At 52.0% G+C, this 19,601-nt stretch overlaps 1 protein-coding gene across 2 annotated transcripts in view; it reads right to left on the bottom strand.

The window, feature by feature from the left end:
* Positions 1 to 3,586: 3,586 nt before the first annotated feature.
* Positions 3,587 to 19,601, bottom strand: part of SLC12A5 (solute carrier family 12 member 5) — a 77,788-nt gene continuing 61,773 nt past the window's right edge. The window contains exons 17-26 of one of the 2 annotated variants that reach the window (XM_056845653.1): positions 19,405 to 19,573; positions 18,960 to 19,155; positions 16,393 to 16,562; positions 16,158 to 16,289; positions 15,115 to 15,222; positions 10,215 to 10,337; positions 9,222 to 9,418; positions 8,947 to 8,961; positions 8,623 to 8,756; positions 3,587 to 3,814 (exon numbers count right to left, since the gene is read on the bottom strand). In XM_056845653.1, coding sequence (XP_056701631.1) covers positions 3,723 to 3,814; positions 8,623 to 8,756; positions 8,947 to 8,961; positions 9,222 to 9,418; positions 10,215 to 10,337; positions 15,115 to 15,222; positions 16,158 to 16,289; positions 16,393 to 16,562; positions 18,960 to 19,155; positions 19,405 to 19,573 — 1,336 coding nt within the window. In that variant the 3' untranslated portion in view covers positions 3,587 to 3,722. The remainder of the gene's footprint in view (positions 3,815 to 8,622; positions 8,757 to 8,946; positions 8,962 to 9,221; positions 9,419 to 10,214; positions 10,338 to 15,114; positions 15,223 to 16,157; positions 16,290 to 16,392; positions 16,563 to 18,959; positions 19,156 to 19,404; positions 19,574 to 19,601) is intronic. The other variant, XM_056845655.1, reaches the window with a different exon arrangement.

Genomic DNA, 19,601 nt, shown 5'->3' with positions numbered 1-19,601 from the left:
TCTCCTACCCCCCGGACCTGACTCACGTTTCCCATCTCTAGTGGCAGGGGAGGCCAAACATGGATGAGGAGGCGGGAAGTGAACGGTTGTGTAGAAATGCAAAGCGGCTTTTCCTGGGTTCTGCTCTAACAGCAGATGCGCTTAGATAGGGAGCAGAAGAAGCAAATGTGACCTTTCCCCCAGGACTGGACCTGTGGCCTGGCTCCAAGAGTGCCTTTCATAGCATCGCATGAGCTGAGCCCAGTTCAAGCCCTTAGCTGCAGGATGCGAGTTTCACAGCTCACAGCAACAGTTTCACCTGTCTGCAGGAGTGTTTTGGGTTATTCTCTCCCAGAAAGGACAAAAGTTGCAATGGCCAGGAATGAAGGGTGTAATAAAATCCTTTTATTGCATTTGGTGCAGACGGGAGTCTTGGAAAAAAATACAGTAGAAGCTGAAAAGCATCAACACAAGCAGTCAAGAGAGGAGGAGCCACAACCCCGTGGATATCTATCGGCATAGAGAACAGCACAAAGGGGGCAGAGCCCCCGGCAGCCGAGGGCGGGGCACAGAGACACTCGCAAGCCTAATGCACGTTCCTTTGGATCTGCGACCCGGCTTATTTACAAGGAGTCCACGGTTGGGCTTTGCTTTGCACATGTATTCCTAGAACACAAAGCTCATGAACGAGCGGGCTCACTACTGCGGTGGAGATATTGCACTGGAATCAAAGTCACTCGGATGGACGTAAAACAGAGCAGCTACACTGATCGATTATAAAGGTTACTGGATGAGCTGACTGAGGAGGGGGAACATTCATAACAAAGATATTGCACATGGAGCACAGAAAACGTGTGTTGAACCCGCACAGACGTGGGCCTCTGGGGCCGTCCCTTGCTGGGCTCCAATCCTGCCGAGGGACTCCAGCCGAGCGCTCGCTTGGCGTTCCCTCGGGGGGCCTCCCTGAAGCACGGGGCTCCCCAGCCTCAGGCCCCCCAAGAGGGGGATCCCACTTGCATAAGCAGTACAGCAAGCTGGTTTGGGCTGGGGGCGCCCTTTCCAGATTTCATTCCCCCCGCCATGGTTGGGAACCAGTTGGGGGCCCTTTGTGGTTTCTCCAGCAGGGCCCAGAACCGAGACTTCCCTACTGAAGCTGCAAGCCCCTCATCCAGCGTGGGCACGTGTGAACCGAAGGAGGCCCAGAGGAGAACAGCACACACTCTCACAGGGGCCAAGCGTGCGGGATCAGAACGGGGGGTGTAAACTAGCATGCAGTGCTTCCTGCTAACTCTGGCCCTCTCCAGCATGAGGTCTTGGGGCAGGGGCGAGGGGAGAAAAGGGGCAGCCGCACAACAACTGGCAAATGGCAGCACCCAGAGAAGAGGTCCTGGGTCCTGCTTCCAAGGATGTGCAACACTGTCTTGAGAGCCCCTTTGGGGAGCCGAGCCCAAAAGGCCTGGGGGAGTGTTTGTCACTCCTCAGGGTGTGCAGAGTGGGTCGCTTCTGCTGTGGCTAGAGAAAGGTGTTCCCCAGTCACGCTGCCCTGAGAGATGAATGTGTCTGGGTGGAGGGGCCAAGGGTCTCTGGCGGTCCGAATGGAGACTCCTGGAAAGGGCAAGAGTAATTGGGGGTACTATGGAGGGTCAGCTTGGCCTCCTCTCCCTCCCCCCTGCTGCCCCGCTCAAGCGGGTGTGAAGGAGAGGACGGGGAAGTAGGCCCTTCCCCAGGAGACCAGATGCCAGGAGAACGTGCGCTCCTCCTCCCCAGGTTGGGCTCCCTCTCCATGGGGGTGACTGACGGGCTGAGAACAGTGGCCAGCCGTGCAGCTGGGGCCCTGGTGGCTTAGGGGACGTCCACAGGAGCAGAGGCGTGGCGGCGCTGAGCTACGTGACGCGGAGAGTTGGAGGCTTAGCAGGCTGCACTCAGAGTGGAAGCTCAGATCTGCTGTGAATTCGGTTCCGGTGGTTCTGGCCCTTTTCCCTGATAAGAACCCGAAGAAGCTCAGGAGAGAGCGAGCGAGTGAGCAAGAGCACAGAAGGGCAACAGACGCCGTCGTGCGGCTGCCCTACGGTGCCCACGCAGAGTCTCCAGAAACTCACTGCTGCCGGTTACGGCACTTGACGCTTGAAAGAGAAGTCCAGTTCTGGCAACTGGCCCCCTGGCTGGGGGGCAGTGCCGTGACACGCACACCCAAACCCCTGGGCAGTGGCAGACTGCCAGGGGGGTCCCTGTATTGTTTCTAGATATCTCTTCCTTTATGTATAGACTTCATCTAGTTTCTTTTCGCGTAAATATGACCACTTTAAAAATACATGTCCTGTGCTATGTACATTATATACAGCCCCACCACAGGGGCAGCATCCAACTGGCTTCTGAGAAGTATTCACATTGGTTAAAAGCTCCACAGTTTGTTTTCTGTGGGAGGAGGGAGGAAATGGGGAGGGGGGTTCCAGTAGCTCCAAGGCCTCACATGCAGTCATGTTTTGGTATCAGGAAGAGGTGAGGCAGGGAGGGGTGGGGGTGGAGGCGGGTCTTGGGAGGCACCCTCTTGCAAAACGACCCCCCTGCCCTTTGGCGAGCCGGATGAGAATGGAGGGTCAGCTGCCTGAGAGGTGGAAGGGAGAGCCGTCCCTCCCGGCTTCCTTTGCCAAGGAAGGGGAGGCGTGCTCTGTATTGCAGTGCATCCGTGGGGGGGGGAGGCCCAAGAGAGGGCCCGCTCGCTGTGGCAACAGCAGCATGGCCATTGCTGCCCTTGGGCCCAGGGAAGGGGGATCGCCTCTTAACCAGGGGAACGTCGGGCAGCAAACCCCTCTCCTAAAGTGCAAATGGGCCAGCTGAGGCCTGGAGCCTGGGATGGGGGGGGGGGGTTGGGTTCAGACCCTCCAGTGGCTCCAGAGGGCAGAACTTCCTGGCCCAGCATCCGACAGACACACACCTGGGCCCTGCAGCCACTGCCTGAGTTCGGGAGGGGAAGGAACTCCAGCAGAAGTGCGAAGCAGCTGAAGAACTGGCAGGAGATGCCTGGGCTGAGACCCTTCCCTGGATGCCTCTGTCCCGTGGGAGGGCAAGTTTTCTCCCTGGACTGAGGAGAAACCAGTCCCCTAAATCCAGACTGGCACCCAACCCAGGCAGCATTCAGGGAGCCAGCAACACTCCTGGGAGCCAGGGGATATCCAGCTTTCCCTCCCCCCACAGACCCAAGTGTGGATCCAGTGCAGATGGGGGGCGCTGGTGGGGAGAGTGATCCTGGGGACAGGCGGAGTTGCAGAGTGACACATGGCTGGAGGCAGAGGGGAGGGAGAGGCCCGCACTGGCAGGGGAAGCATGCTGGTGACCACGGCTGGTGCGCTCTCCCCCTCTGGGGAGCTCAGAGGGTGGGGGACAGGGAGCAAGTGCATCTGACAAAAGGCCACACTAGAGAAGCAGGCAGGAACGAGGCGAAGCCCCAGCGCAACCAGTCTCCCAGGACTCTTCTGGAAGTGGTGATGAGCTGCAGGCAGCGCCCAGCCTGCTCTGCTCCCTTTGTGGCGCATTAGTCCCACTGCTGATGTCTGTCTACGGATCGGGTCAGCAGCAGCGGCAGCCTCCGGGCTGGGATGCACCTGGTGCTGCAGTTCCGGTGCAAAGAGAGAGGGGGCAGCAGCGGGTGGGCGCGACTTCCTTGTTCGGTGGGAGATGGGTGCACGGGGATGGGTGGGGCTCTCGGGGGCACAAACCTTCAGGCAAGGGCCTCGGCCAGCTTCTCAGGAGTAAATAGTGATAACCTCCCGGCCACCACCACGCACCAGCAGGACCCGATCCAGGTGCTCGGTCAGCACCTCCAGGAACTCCATGTCTGGATTAAGCAGTCAAGGATGGGCTGGATGACGTCGCCCCACCTCAAGTCGGCACAGAAGTGACCTCCCCACTTCTCTTTGGAAAACTGCTTCTATGACCCCTGCCTGTCCCTCGGCAGATATGAAAAGCATTCTCTATTCTCCCAACAGGTGAAGACTTTTTTGTTTTGACTGCTATACCCCCAATAAGGTGTTTGTTTATGTGCTTTTAATTAATTTTAAAAAATAATTTTCCCCCTTTTGGACGCACACCTTAACACGGTGAGGGGGTATGTGCATGTCAGCGAAGCTGGGAGCAATGCTGTAAGGGGTCTAGACTCTGTCAAGAAACTAAAGTCCTAGCAGAGGCACTCAAGATGGAATGGTCACAGCTGAGACACCAGACAAAGATGCACCCACCCCCTTCAGGAATCAACGGCCACATTCGCAGAAGAGAACAGGCAGAAGAGAACCCCACATTCGCAGAAGAGAACCCCACCATTGGTGGTGGGGGCAGAGGAATCCTTGAAGACTAGCTACTGGGCAGCAGCAGTAGTGGAAGGTGACACTGGCAGAGGATCTTTCGTAGACAATGGCAGGGCTACTACAGCGAACCCTGGTTAGTACTGCGCAGAAGAAGGCAACGGTAAACCACTTCTGACCAACCCTTGCCTTGAGAACTCTTATGATGAGACAGGTCGGATGACACTCAATCTGCTACTGGGGTAGAGTAGAGGACAAGTACGAGTAGCTCTGTTCTTAATGACGTGGCTGGACTAAAGCCAAAAGGACGTTCAGTGGTTGACGTGAATGGATGCAAGAGGAAAGTCCAAAGCTGTTTGATGCATATAATAGAAACATGGAATGTGAGAAGCATGAATCAAGGTAAGCTTGAAATTGTAAAACAAGAAATGGAACATTTAAACATTTCGATCTTGGGAATAAGTGAACAAAAGTGGACTGGATTAGGACATTTTCAATCAGAAAATTACAAAGTGTTTTACTCGGGGAATGACAAAAACAGAAGAAACGGAGTTGCTTTAATAGTGAGGCAAAGGCAGTGAGGAGCTATAATGCAAAGTCTAACTAAATAATATCAATCAGACTTCAGGGAAAACCTATCAACATAACCATCATTTAAGTTTATGCCCCAACTACAGATGCTGATGAGGAAGAAACTGAAAGTTTTTATGCAAGTGTTCAGGAAGAAACTGATCACACCCCTGAAGAAGATGTGCTGATAATCATAGGTGACTGGAACACAAAAGTAGGAAACAAAGCAGAATCACAAAATTACAGAATCAAATGTTGTTGGCAGATTTGGGCTAGGAGCACGGAACGAAGCAGGAGAACAACTCATAAAATTATGTGAAGACAACTATTTGTTCATTGCAAAAACATGTTTTAGGCAACCAAATAGGCGATTGTATACATGGACATCACCAGATGGCCAGTGTAGAAATAAAAGACATTACATAATTGGAAGAAGAAGATGGAGAAGCTGTATTCTCTCTGCTAAAACAAGACCAGGAGCTAACTGCGGTATAGATCATGAATTGTTAATATTGAAAGTCAAGATAAAGCTGAAGAAAAACACCAGAACATTCATAGCGCCAAAATACAATCTAAGCAACATTCCTGAAGAGTTTAAAGACCATGTAAAGAACAGATTTACATTACTGAGTTCAAGTGAATGTAAACCAGAAGAACTATGGGTAGAAACTAGAGATATCATCAAGGAACAATGTGCAAAGACTATTCCTGTAGCCAAAAGAAAAGAAAAATTTTGATGGATGACTGAGGAAACTCCTAAAATTGCTAAGGATAGACGAGAAGCAAAAGTAGAAGGTGACAGAAACAGAATCAAAAGTCTAAGTGCAACGTTCCAGCGACTCGCACGCAGAGACAAAGAGAACTATTATAATAACCAGTGTAAAGAAACAGAGGAGAAAAACAAAAAAGGAAGAACAAGAGAGCTGTTCCACAAGATCCAAGAAATCAAACGGAAATTTAAAGCACGGTTAGGCATGCTGAGAGATCAGCATGGAAATACATTAACTGAACAAAATAAAGAAAAGGTGGGAACAATACACTGAAGAACTATACAGAAGAGATGAAAGGATGACAGATTCCTTCCAAGAATAATCTTTTGAAGAAGAACCTACAGTTTTAGAAAGTGAAGTGAAAGCTGAACTGAGAGCAATTGGGAGAAACAAATCAGGAGCAGATGGGATATCAATAGAGCTATTCCAAGCCACAGAAATGGAGTCCACCAAAACCTTGACAACAATATGCCAACAAATATGGAAGACAAAACAATGGCCCACAGACTGGAAACGATCCATTTACATTCCAGTTCCCAAGAAAGGAGATGTCAAAGATTGCAGCAACTATCAGACTATCACATTAATTTCTCACGCAATTGATGCTCAAAATCTTACAACAAAAACTGTTACTATATATGGAATGAGATATGCCTGATGTTCAAGATGGATTCAGAAAAGGAAGAGGCACTAGAGATCATATTGCAAATTTACATTAATTACTGGAGCATACGAGAGAATTTCAGAAAAAAATCAGCTTGTGTTTCATAGATTACAGCAAAGCTTTTGACGAAAGGCTATGGCTGGTTTTAAAGGAAATGGGTGTACCACAACATCTGATCGCTTTGATGCACAATCTGTACTCTGTACAAGAGGCCACGGTTAGGAAAGAATATGGAGAAACAGAATGGTTTCCAATTAGCAAAGGTGTTAGACAAGGATATATCTTATCCCCCTATCTCTTCAATCTGTATGCAGAACATATAATTAGGAAAGCTGGATTAGATTTAGATGAAGGTGGAGTGAAAATTAGGGGGAGGAACATTAACAATTTGAGATATGCCTATGATACTACATTACTGGCAGAAAATAGTGAAGACTTGAAACGACTACTGCTGAAAGTTAAAAGAGAAAGTGCCAAAGCAGGACTACTGTAACACATGATACGTGGAGCTCTCCTTGAAGAGAGTACCACTTCATTTAAAATGTGCAGCATGAAGACCAAGGACTGCATACACATCACTCAGGTTCTTCAGGCTTTTTGCCGGTTTCCTGCTTTTCCCCGTATTTAAGATGCTGCTTTTAACCTGTAAAGCCCTCTGCAACCAGGTTGGGGAGGGGCCATGGCTCACTGGTAGAGCCTCTGCTTTGTATGCAGAAGGTCCCAGGTTCAATCCTCAGTGGCATCTCCAGTTATTAAAGGGACTAGGCAAGTGGGTGATGTGAAAGACCTCTGCCTGAGACCCTGGAGAGCCGCTGCCGGTCTGAGTAGACAATACTGACTTTGATGGACCAGGGGTCTGATTCAGTAGAAGGCAGCTTCATGTGTTCATGTGCCCCCTCATGACCCAATGCGGTGACTTTCTTCACCAGGGGTCCCCAATGTGGTGCCCCTAGGTGCCATGGCACCCACGGACACCTTTCCTGGTGCCTGCCAAGAGTTTTTAGAAAGTGGGTGGGGCCATGCGAGGCTTTGGGTCAGAAAGGCTTCTGATTGGCCACTGGAGATTTGATTGTTTGTGGAGATTTTTAAAAGCGTTGCTTTTGGCAGCAGCGGCCAACCCGACACAAGGTGCTTCCCTGCGTGACTGAAGGTAAGCGGTAGCAGCCATTTTGCGGCTGTTGCCACCTCCAGCGGTAGCCATTTTGTGGATGCGCCCATCATGCTGTGTCCGAATTCCAAAGGTTCCTGCAGGCTCAAAAGGGTTGGGGGCCCCCTGTCCTCCACCACCTCAGACCCTGCTGTCGGTGCCCCGAGAGCACATTCCACCATCCACAGTGGCCTCCAGCTGATGCCCGTTTGGGCCCCGGGTTTTGCTTTATGAAATGTGCCCCTCTCCAAGTGTTTTCTGACAAGGACCATCAAGTCAATTGATCAACCGCCAGCTCAGCTGGGATCCCATCTCATTTCATCCAGCGTGGTGTAGTGGTTAAGAGCGGTGGTTCGGAGTGGTGGACTCTGATCTGGAGAACCGGGTTTGATTCCCCCACTCCTCCTCCACATGAGCAGTGGAGGCTAATCTGGTGAACCGGGTTTGATTCCCCACTCCTACACATAAGGCCAGCTGGGTGGCCTTGGGCTAGTCACAGTTCTTTCAGCCCCACTTACCTCACAGGGTGTTTGTTGTGGGGGAGGAAGGGAAGGGGATTGTAAGCCATTTTGAGTCTCCCTTAAGTGGTAGAGAAAGTCAGCAGATAAAAACCAACTCCCTCCTCCTCCTTCTTCTGATGCGGACCTTCAAGTCAATTGATCAACCGCCAGCTCAGGTGGGATCCCATCTCATTTCATCCTCAAGCTCCTTCACAGCTTTACCACGGGCTTCTTCACATCCTCCTCCGAGGACGAGAAGACAGAGTTTCTCAGGCTCCAAAAGCTTTCTGTTTCCTGCCCTTGTGACAGTCAGCCAGCCGGACCCATTTGGCCAGGAATGTGCCAGATGTGCGTGGGTGGCTCACTGGTCCAGGCCAGGACCCCCCCTTCCTCGGATGGGATCTGAACCTGGTCAGAGCTGCTTAATGGCAGTTTCAAGTGCCCCCCCAAGGGTCGGCGAGGACAGCAGTTAAAAACCACCCATGCTGCTGCTGCTGAAGTTGCCCCCTCTCTCCTTAGATGCTGGAATCCAACCAGTGATACCCACAGCCAGACCTGCAGCACATCACCCCTATTCAAGTGTGTGACGTCCCCCCCCAGTGGCTTTTCCCTTCCACTCCCTGAACACCAAGCAAAAGACAGCACCGTTGCCCAAGAGACGGCTCCCTGGCAAATGTGCCAGAAAGAAGGATACAGTTCTCATCCCCCTTCCGGTTCCGGGGGGGCCCGGGCATGTTCAACAGCACCAGCTTGGCCTCCTGGGACTTCTTCACAATCGCCTCATTGAGCCTGACAGCCGTGTGCATCCGTCTCACGTTGGACTGATTCCTGCAGGAGACGGGCAGAGTTGGTAGCCCAGGGTCTCAGAAGTTCTCTGCCCCAGCCCGATCTGCTCTGCCCCATGGCCCCAACGTTGGCCAAGGGAGGACCGGAGGCGGCAGGACACATTGCTATGGATGCAGCGCAGACCTCCCCCTCCCGGCTTCTCCCCAACCCTGAGCACAAAGCAAAAACTTACAGGGTCTCCCATTCCCTGGAAGCGGCAGGCAAAGGGGGGAAGAGAGAGAGCAGGTCATTCACGGCCTGGGTCCAGGAGCTGATGCCTGGCACCCGCTCCTGCCCAGAGGCACCGCCTGAGTGAGAGCCCCTCCCTGGCGCATGGCTCCCCCTCTACCCAGCAGCCACCCCTCTGCCCCTTGGTCCCCGCCTCACGCCAAAGGGATCGGAGGCAGTGCTAGACATGACAAAGCCTGGAGGGAGGCCCAAGGGGCCCCAGAGCGGCAGCAGACTCACGGCTTCATGCTGAAGAAGTCCTTGATGCTTTCTGGGCTGACAGGGCTCTTGGCCTTGTTCTTCTCTGCCACCTTGTCCTTGGTCCAGGTGAGGTGCACCTTTTCGGGGGCTGCCTCGGCTTCTGCCTCGGCTTCCTCGCCTGGCGACTGAGAGCTGCTCGAGAAGGCCGTGGCGGCTTTGTCGTGGATCAGCTGCACCTGTGGTAGCACAGAGACAGGGAGGGTCAGTGGGCTGTGGGCAAAATCCAGTGCCTGAAAGGTTCAGTAGTACGGCTGTGGTTGCCTAGCAACTTCCAAAATTGGCCCTGAGAGCTCAGTGGGAATTCTTTATTCTTAAAGCTGCATGCATTAGTTCTATTATTTGGGGCAGTTTTAATCTCCCAGTGTATTTCCCCCCGATTTTTCTGCAAACCTGAGACTTCCCTCAGGTTTGTACAGAAATCCTACCTCCATCTGTGCCTGGCTTCATTTCGCAGATCTAATAATCATGTTCTCTATGGCGTGGTTCAGAATTGGATGTATGATGAATGATGTATTTAAAAACCTCCCACTATTCAGTGTTCATCTAAGTCTTAACTGTATTAACTATGCCAATCTGTTTTGATTGGTAGAGTTTTGGAACATACAGTTATTTAAAAAACCTGGTGCAAACCTGTCTGATGGGTGTTCACATCATTCAGTGACGAACCAAATAGATCAGCTTATGTCTGATCAACACAGTCAATCACAGTAAATTTGACTGTCGAACATGTTGGCAGCAAAATTTGTGGCATTCCTCAGTTGCATTGCCGGAAGGCCTCTGCTAGCCCACACCCCAGAGCTGCCCGGATTACCTCACTGGAAGCCAGTCCTGAGATGCCCATGGCCCAGCACTGCCCTTCCCTGATCGGGTGGCAGGGGGTGAAGACCCAGCCTGCAGAGCCACCTCTGGCTTCTTGCCTGGGTCCTGACATGGTTCACCCCACCCCGCCCACACACCCACGCACCCCCTCACCTCTTCTTCGGGCTTCTCCTCACTGTCTCCCACCTGTTCCTCTGGGACGCTGAGCCGCAGGCGCGTGTTGGTTGGGTTCTTGCGCCGGATGGAGCCCCGCGACTCATCAGTGATGCTCTGGATCTGGAGAGCAGAAGGAGGCCAAGACAGACGGTCGGCAGCTGTGATGGACACCAGCTGGGGTGGGCTGTACCAGAGGGATTGCAGCCTACCTGAGGATACCGGCCATTATGGCTAACTGGAACCACCATGTTCAGAGACATTTACTTCATTTATAGCCCGATTTTCTCCCCAATGGGGATACAAAGTGGCTTGCAACGTTCTCTGCTTTATCCTCACAACAACAACCCTGTGAGGTAGGTTAGGCTGAAAGCGTGTGACTGGACCGTGCATTTGGGTAAGAAGAGAGCAAGAAAGAATTGAAATAGTGTGGCTGGAGCCTCCCAGAGACCACTCAGTGCTGGAGAAAATGTGGACGATCGCAGATGTCTCAAGAATAAGGGGAGGCATATCTGTCACAGAACTCCACTCAGCACAGAAAATCCAACAAATGCCCGTCATGCTGGGCTGGGAACTTCCTCTTTTCGAAGGTGGGAGGAGGGCCAAGGGGGGCTGGCTGTCCTTGGCGTGGCCTTCATCCCGATGGAAGACTTGGCCAATGAGGGGGAAGCACTCTCAAAAGTTTATCCCCCGAAAATCCTGTTGGGCTCCATGATGCAGCTGGACTCATATCTGGCCACACTGATGCTGGAAGGTCTCCCTGGCCAGGTGGAAAGCCAACAACCGTCAGGGCTTTTTCGGCCCTGGCTCCGGCCTCGTGGAACTCCCTTCCCAGTAACATCAGGGCCCTGCGGGACCTTAAAGAGTCCCACAGGGCCTGTAAGACGGAGCTGTTCCTCCAGGCCTCCAACCGAAGGCAGCGGCGGACGTCACCTGTGTCGGCCTCCCTACCTCCCTACCCCCCCCACACCGCTATTTTGTCCACCTTACGGACTTGGTGCGACCATCTGACGGCACAGATCCTCTCAGTGGCCACTACTCTAATCGAGTGCCATCTGCTGTTCTGTTCCGGTTATGTTGTTCAGTATGGTTATATTTATTCCTTTTGATGTGCAAGTATTATGGCTTTTATAGTATGATTTTAATGTTGTTACCCGCCCTGAGCCAGGCTTCAACTGGGGAGGGCGGGATAGAAATTTGAAGTATAAATAAATAAAAATTAATAAATAAAGCAAGTGATTAAAATGAGCTATTCGCTGCCAGAGAATGTAGTGATGACCATAGGCATTGATGGCTTTAAAAGGCGAGGAGAGGGTCTATCAGTGGCTGCTAGCCATGTGACTAAAGGGAACCTCCATGTTCAGTGGCAGCAAACCTCTGAATCTCTGTGCAACATCAGGGGAAGGATTCAGTCTCAATGCCCTGTTGTTGGGCCTCCAGAGGAACTGGTTGGTCACTGTGACCTTTTCCACACACTCAAGTTACCCCTGATTTTCTTTGGAGTCGATTCACAAGCATTGGAATCAGTTTGGACATAAGTCGAAGCAGTATGGGACCAGAACCAATGGAGAAGAAGAAGAAGGAGGAGGAGGAGGAGGAGGAAGGAGTTGGTTTTTATAAGCCGACTTTCTCTACCACTTAAGGGAGACTCAAACTGGCTTACAATCACCTTCCCTTCCCCTCCCCACAACAGACACCCTGTGAGGTAGGTGAGACTGAAAGAGCTCTAAGAGAGCTGTGACTAGCCCAAGGTCACCCAGCTGGCCTCGTGTAGGAGTGGAGAAACAAATCCAGTTCACCAGATGAGCCTCCACAGCTCATGTGGAGGAGTGGGGAATCAAACCCGGTTCTCCAGATCAGAGTCCACCTCTCCAAACCACCGCTCTTAACCACTACAACACACTGGTAGAAAAGCCCTGTGGGAGACAAGATGCTGTACTAGGTGGACCACTGGTCTAATGGACCACTCTTCTTATGTTCTTACGACAGGGTAGAGGAAATCGTAATTAAATCTCAAAAGTGGGAGGGACAGCTGACACCTTAAAAGATGTGAATGAAATTCAAAAAGACGGGAGGCTGGAAAACAGAAGTACATCATATAGAGACAAACATTGAGGCAAAAAAGGCAGAGGGTGGGGGGACCGCTGGCTTGGAAAAGGGACCTTGGGAGCTCAGCTGATCACGAGAGGAACTTGAGTCTTCAGTGTGAGGCAGCTGCTACAAGGACGGGGGCCATTTTTAGCTGTGCTAATAAAGACTAGAAGCAACAGATCCACTCTGGGCTCGTCAGACCTCACGTGGCAGACAGGGTGCCACACTCCAGGAGGAGCGCAGACAAGCTGGAACGAGTTCGAAGGGGAACACAGAAGATGGTTGGGAGTCTGGAAAATGTAGGGAGATTAATTGGTTGAGAAAATATACCTGCCCCCTCTTCCAGACACCTGCTTGAACTGGGTAAATTCAGCCTGGAGAAGAGAAGGTGTTCCTTGGAAAGCACCATCTGGCCACAGTGAGCTGTGCTCTGATGACATCCAAGTTAGACTACTGTAATGTACTGTTTGAGGTGCTGCCTTTGGAGACTGCATTTATTTAGGACTGGAGGAGCAAGGAATCAAACCCAGTTCTACAGATTAAGAGTCCACTGCTCTTAACCACTACACCACACTGGCTATCTAGAGCATGCCGGTGTTGTGGTTAGGAGCGGTGGACTCTAATCTGCGGTGGACTCTAATTTGGAGGACTAGGTTTGATTCCCCACTCGTTCACATGAGTGGCAGACTCTAATCTGGTGAACCGGGTTGGTTACCCCATTCCTACCCATAAAGCCAGCTGGGTGACCTCGGGCTAGTCACAGCTCTCTTAGAGCTCTCTCAGCCCCACCTTCCTCACCTGGTGTCTGTTGTGGGGAAGGGAAGGTGATTGTAAGCTGGTTTGATTCTTCCTTAAGTGGTAGAAAGTCGGCATATAAAAACCAACTATTCTTCTTCTTCTTCAAAGGGTTTTCCATCTCACACCTTGCTAGGTTTCATCTCACACCTTGCTAATATTTCACCCCTCAGGGGACAAAGTTCCCCAATGGCTAGAGAGTTTTCCTCTTGAAGTAGGAAGATCAGAATGACCCTGGGGGTAGGGGAAAGATTCTGCAAGAAGGGATTATAAATTCCCAGGACCCAAGAATGAAGTTCTCTCTTCTATTATGGCTTCTGACCAGGGAGGCACAAGCCATGCAAGGCCAGCCTTTCACCTAAGCTCTTCAACTTGTCCATGTGGCGAAGGACGATGGGGAGAGAAGCATCCCCAGAACAACCAGATGTATCTGGTCGAGAATGAATGTAATGCTGAATGAACATAACGTTGAACTTTAACCTACTGCAACTTCAAGTAACACTGGCCTGTCCTCATTAAGCATCATTTAGGATAACTAAATGTAGGGTGAGAGGACTGCATCTCCCCCACCTTTTCCTTGTTCACTTGCTCAGCCTGACTGTTTGAACAGACCACATGGATTCTTTCTGTTTTTGTTTATTAAACTTCCTTATATTTTTTAGAGCTCCGAGTCTGATTTGTGTAAAACACAAACCGTGGTGGTTTTTTTCTTGCTATCTGAAGCGCAGTAAAACAGAGAGAGGCCAGCGGGTAACATCGCCCATCCCCGGAGTGCGATAGCTCAAACTGCAAGTTGTTAGATCACCCCATGCTAGCATGTAGGAGCACAGCAAGAGATGTGGTGATTAAGTGGAGCTTCTGAACAGCAACGCAGGTACAGGGTGCTAAATGTACAAATTCATCTAGCATGAGATACTGATTTGCTGGTACACAGGTTGTTTTTTATACCCCCTGGGAGTAAGGGAGAGGGGCAGCAGCACCACGTGGGGGCTTGGGGTGCCTGTGGGATTTACTGACCTCCTAGGATCCCAAAGGAATGGAGTTTGTGTGCCGATTCCTTCACATAACTGAAAAGCATTTTATTTTAACCATTAATTCTTGGGGGGGGGGTCAAGGCTAGATACATCTGGCTGTTCTGGGGGTACTGCTGAAAAGACTGAGAGAAAATTCTTAAGTGAACATTGCCGTGGAATGAAGATCTGAACAGAAGTTTGAAGAAGGATGCGGACTAGGAGAGGAAGGGAAAAGAGAGACAATAACACTCAGAAGCTGTTCATATGGGCTCCCCTTTTTGTACATAAGTACCTTAAGCATGCCTGTCTCATGCGTCCATGTGTTTTGTTTTATATCCATCCATCCATCTATCCTTTTTAAAATGATTTTATTGCTGACCTCCTTGGGGACCCTAAGCTGGGTGGAAAGGTGGCTTAAATTTTTTCCAGTAAAGTAAAGAAATATCCTGGACCCAAACTTTTCAATGTTGGAACAAGCCTCCAAAATGGAATGGCTCTCCTTCTGCTTGGGAGACTGAAGTTTGTACAGCCAGGATAACTGGGCTTCTTTTGCAGATGGCCCTTCCTGCCGGCAGTCCGCATTTCCTCAAAGGCTACATGAGGCACTGCAGGCAGTCACAGAATTTCCTGATTCTGGCTAAAACAGCCTCCAGAAAACACGAGCAAAATGCACGGGGAGAGCGAGGCGACCTCTGATGGTTGGGAAAGGAATGCATGATCAAAAGGAAGCCCCGAAGCAGCAGGTGGGGCGCTTCCTTTTGAAACAGCCCTGCATAAATGGCCTCAGTCTAACCTACTTTGCAGGGTTGTTCTGAGGACAAAGAGTGGAGAACTGTGTGCACTTCCCTGAGCATCTTGGAGAAAGGAAGGAAAGATGTGCCAGAATATGAGGTGCATCACAGGAACCCCAGTCAGTTGTGGTCCAGGCAGCTGCATGGGCAAGACTGGGAGGCCAGAGTCCATCAGGGGGTCACGGTCCAGTTCCTGTGGGCAAGCCTTACCTCTCGCTCCCGTTCCGTCTTGGTGAGGTGCATTTGCTTGAGGATCTGGGATCTCTGCTCCATCACCAGCGTCTTCTCATACGTGTAGGCTGAGATGTCGCTCTCGTGCTGCGGACCAGAGAGGGCGGGAAGAACAGAGGACGGTCAGAATGTGTCCAGCCAGCGCCAGAGCAAGGAATAAAAACTTGCCTTGGGCTGGAAGAGGTGCTTTCAGGTCTCTGGGTACGAAAAAGCAAGTTTTTAACCCCTGTGGCTGCCAAGGAAAGCCCTTGAATCACACAGCCCGAAGGGGGCTCCCAGTTCCCCTCCCTCCCGTCTCTCCACGTAGATGGCTGCTGGCCTTTCCTCAGCCCCTCACAGGCCTCTGTTTGCCTCACTTATTTCAGAGCAGAGCTCCCTTTGCTCCCCACAGCATTTGGCATCTGTATTTACTCTAAAGCTCAAATGGATAAATAAAAAAAAATGCCACCAGGCTGGCTCAGCCTCCACCGAGGGGGCCTGGCAGGAGCCCCAGAGAAGTCTGAAGGGAACCAGCGGGCTGCTTACCTTGGCTCTGGAGGAGCCCAGCAGGAAAGCAGCTGCAGCATTTCTGGGAGGGGGGGCAACAGATTGAGAGGGAGATGTGCTCAGTTTGTAGAGCCTCTGCTTGGCATGCAGAAGTTCCCAGGTTCAATCCCCGGCATATCCAGTTAAAGGGACTAGGCAAGCAGGTGATGTGAAAGACCCGTGCCCGAGACCCTGGAGAGCCGCTGCCAGTCTGAGTAGACAAATATTGACTTTGATGGACCCAGGGGTGGGGTCTGATTCAGTAGAAGGCAGCTTCATGTGAGAATGTGTCACAGGAGGATCCCCCTGCTGAACCCGGCCTTGGAACAGATGCTGGGCTGGGTGCCCTCTGATTCTTCACTGCAAGGTGTTGTATGAGCATTTGTGTGCGGAGGGGAGAGGGGTGCCACTGATTGGTTTCCTTGCGGGAGGAGGCAGCCCCGGCTCCCTAGGACTCTCCCAGAGACCCTCCCCTTTCTCTGCCTCCCGCCGCCTACCATCTCCACCACTTCCACCTCAGCTGTGATGCGGAGGTGGTACAGGAAGGTGAGCAGATCCTTTTTCATCTGGATGCTGTTGTCGTCCATCTGGGCCACTGTAAAGATCCGCATCTTGCACTTGCGCCAAACCTGCAGGTGGGTAAAAGGGGGGCTGAGCCCGGGTGCCAACATCCCAGTTCAGCCCCGAAGACTCCCTCCTGGGCACGTCCCCCCCTCCTCCCCCCCAGGTTACCTTGTGCTGGCGGAGCAGGAAAGGCAGCAGCATCAGCATCCCTCCGTCATGCACAATCCACCAGACATCGATGTGGCCCTCTGAGAAGCGCTCTGTGTTGGCCGGGAACATGGCCACATTCTTGGCCACGAGCAGCGCCATGTGGCCGGCTGTGGTCTCGCGCACCAGCTCTGTGGGCCGTTCGCAAGGCAAAGAGTCAGGACCAGCCATGGCGGGTGTTGGTGGGGAGAACAGGTGTCCACTGCCCACTAAGGATCATGGCCACCGGGGGCGGGGGGGAAGGGGCTCGGCAAGGCCTGTGGGGGACCAGCTGCTCATCTTATTTATTTATTTGGACCAATCCCGCCTCGCCCTTCCAATGCCACTCAAGGGCAGCTGAGAGGTATGATAGAATGCAGGCACACACACAATGAGAGCACCAAATATATCCATAGCCGAGAAAAGCCACCAGAGGCTAATTCTAAAATGCCCCCCTGCCATGATGACAACTGTGGCAGTGATTTTAGAAAACACTTTTTTTAGGGCGATGACGTTACATTCAGGGTCACCTTCCTTTGGGGTAAATACGGTAACCCTGGGAAGAGGCACCTGTGAATTTCACCTGGCAAGAGTTAATCAGCCAGGACGGGCAAAGGTTGAACCTGCTGTCCGGCCCGCACTAGTCGGGCGGCACAGCCTGAGGCTGCCCATGGAACACCGGCCTGCTGCGCTTCTCACCTGTCCTGGATATTCTGGGCTGTGTTGCCAACTCTGGGTTGGGAAATTCCTGGAGATTTTTGGGGGGTGGATGGAGCCCAGTGAGGGCAGGGTTTGGGGGTGGCAGGGAGCTCAGAGGGGATGTGATGCCCTAGAGTCCATTCTTCAAAGCGACAGTTTTCTCCAGGCGAACAGATCTCTGTAGTCTGGAGGTCAGTTGTCATTCTGGGCCATCTCCAAGTGACCCTTCACTCACAAATACACTCTGGTCATCTAGAGTGCCCGGGGGCCACTGTCCACGTGGCAGGTCCCACAAGTTGGGTTAAGAATTTACATCAAGCCACACAAAAGATTAGATATTATGTGGCCTTTTATATTCAATGATTTTTTTAAAATAGTTCTACTTATGAGTTAAATTAATTTGGCTTTCCTTTTTGTCTGCCTTTTCTTATAGTTCATAGAATCATAGAGTTGGAAGGAAACACCAGGGTCATCTAGTCCAACCCCCTGCAAAATGCAGGAAATTCACAACTACCTCCCCCCACACACACACACTCCCAGTGACCCCTACTCCATGCACAGAAGATGGCCAAGATGCCTTCCCTCTCATCATCTGCTTAAGGTCATAGAATCAGCATTGCTGACAGATGGCCATCTAGCCTCTGTTTAAAAACCTCCAGCTCACCACCTCCCAAGGAAGCCTGTTCCACTGTGGAACCACTCCACCTGTCAGAAAATTGTGCCTATTTTCAGATTTTTTCAAAAAAGTTCCTATTTTGAGATTTTAAAAATCTCAGAAGGTTCATTTCCAGATGTGTTTTTTATAACCTTCTGTATTTATAACCATTGAGGAAGGCCTATTCAGGTCGAAAAGTATCTGGTCTAGCATCAACTGTATAAGAATTTTATAACCGATATTTTTTTTATACATAGCCTGCACTCCAGGCCCTGTGTTTTAAACAATTTTATAGTGTACATCTTGCAATATATGTAATTATTTTGTTATAGTTTGTAGCTCAACCGCTGAAGCTCAATCTCCAAGTCCCACCTGGAGAATGGCCACCCTAATCGTGGGTGTCCATGCCTCCCTGTTGCCCGTGGGCCTGATTCTGATCAGGAGGATGGCGCTTGGACAGAGCAGGCGTCAGGTTTTCCCTCATCGGAGGGGTGATGGCAAGGGAAACAGCCCTGCACAAAAGGCCTGCAACAGCCTCCTCCCGCCCGTGCTCCCCAGCAACTGAGGCAAAGAGGCACGCTGCCACTGAGACTGGAAGGGGTAGCTATCCATTGTGGCTACTAGCCATTCTGTCCTCCATGAACTTGTCCGCTCTCCTTTTAAAGCTTTCCAGTTTGGTGGCCGTCACCACATCCTGTGGCAGCGAGTATCACAGTTCTAACTATGTGCTCTGTGAAGAAGTGCTGCCTTGTGTCTGCCCTGAATTCCCCACCCTTCGGCTTCAGCGGATGGTCCCAGGTTCTAGTATTATGGGAGAGGGAGAAAAGCTTCTCCCTGCCCCACTCTCTCCACAACGTGCATAATTTTACAGACCGCTATCATGACTCCCCTTGCTCAACATTTTCTAAGCTAAACAGCCCTAAGCGTTTTAACAGATCCTCGTAGGGCGGTTGCTCCAGCCAGTCAAAGATCCAGAGGAAATTCCCACACACACCCCCGCCCAGAAACCCCACCAGAGCCGAGGATGCTGATGAGACTGATCAGGCCAGAGCTGCCTCCTCCTTGGGAGCTCAGCTCAACATGCCGTGGCTCATCGGCATTTCGGCCCTCCCATCCCGAGGGCTGGCTGCTTGGAAGCGTCCCATGGCCCACCCCTCCCTCTCCCCCCTCTTCCGGCAGCCCCTCCCGGACATACCGATGAAGTTCCTCCAGGTCTGGTGGTCCTCTTTGCTGCGCCAGTTGCGCGGCCAGCCGACTAGCACGGCATTGTGCTGCAGGCCCCCGAGCCCGCTGGCCTGGATGAGGTGGGACACGCCGTCGCGCACATTGGAAGAGGTCACCACGTGGCAGAAGCCCTTCACTTTCTCTGCCTCCATTTGCCTCCGAATGGACTGGGGAGAGAGGAAGGCCCTGCGCTCAGCACCCAGAGGGAGTCGCCCCCTCCCCCCAGCAGGGCACCCTTGTGGCACACAGGAACACCCCCCTGCCCCGCCCCACCTGGGCAGCCGAGGGCAGGGGCAGCGCACAGGAGGGCCCGGGACGTTTCTGGGCTCTTGGCTACATTTGGCCCCTTTGGATCGCTCCCCGCCTGGGACGGGGGAGGGAGGGGGCTCCCTAGCCGAGGACCCATCGGAACTCACCTCCTCAGCCCGCTGGACCTGCGGGTGGTTGTCCAAGAAGGTGCCCTCCAGCACTGAGCCCACGATGGTCAGCCCCTTGCCGGCCTTCATCTGAGTGGTGAACGAGAGCAGCTGCGGGTGGACGACGTTCTGGTCCTGATCCACGCGGACGAGCACAAGCAGCTGCGGCCTGGGAAGGAGAGGCCAGGAGCCAGAAG

Source organism: Euleptes europaea, chromosome 2 (genome assembly GCF_029931775.1).
Source record: "Euleptes europaea isolate rEulEur1 chromosome 2, rEulEur1.hap1, whole genome shotgun sequence".
Lineage (NCBI taxonomy): Eukaryota > Metazoa > Chordata > Lepidosauria > Squamata > Sphaerodactylidae > Euleptes > Euleptes europaea.
The sequence above is the reverse complement of the archived record's forward strand: the minus strand, read 5'-3'. Positions and strand labels throughout refer to the sequence as shown.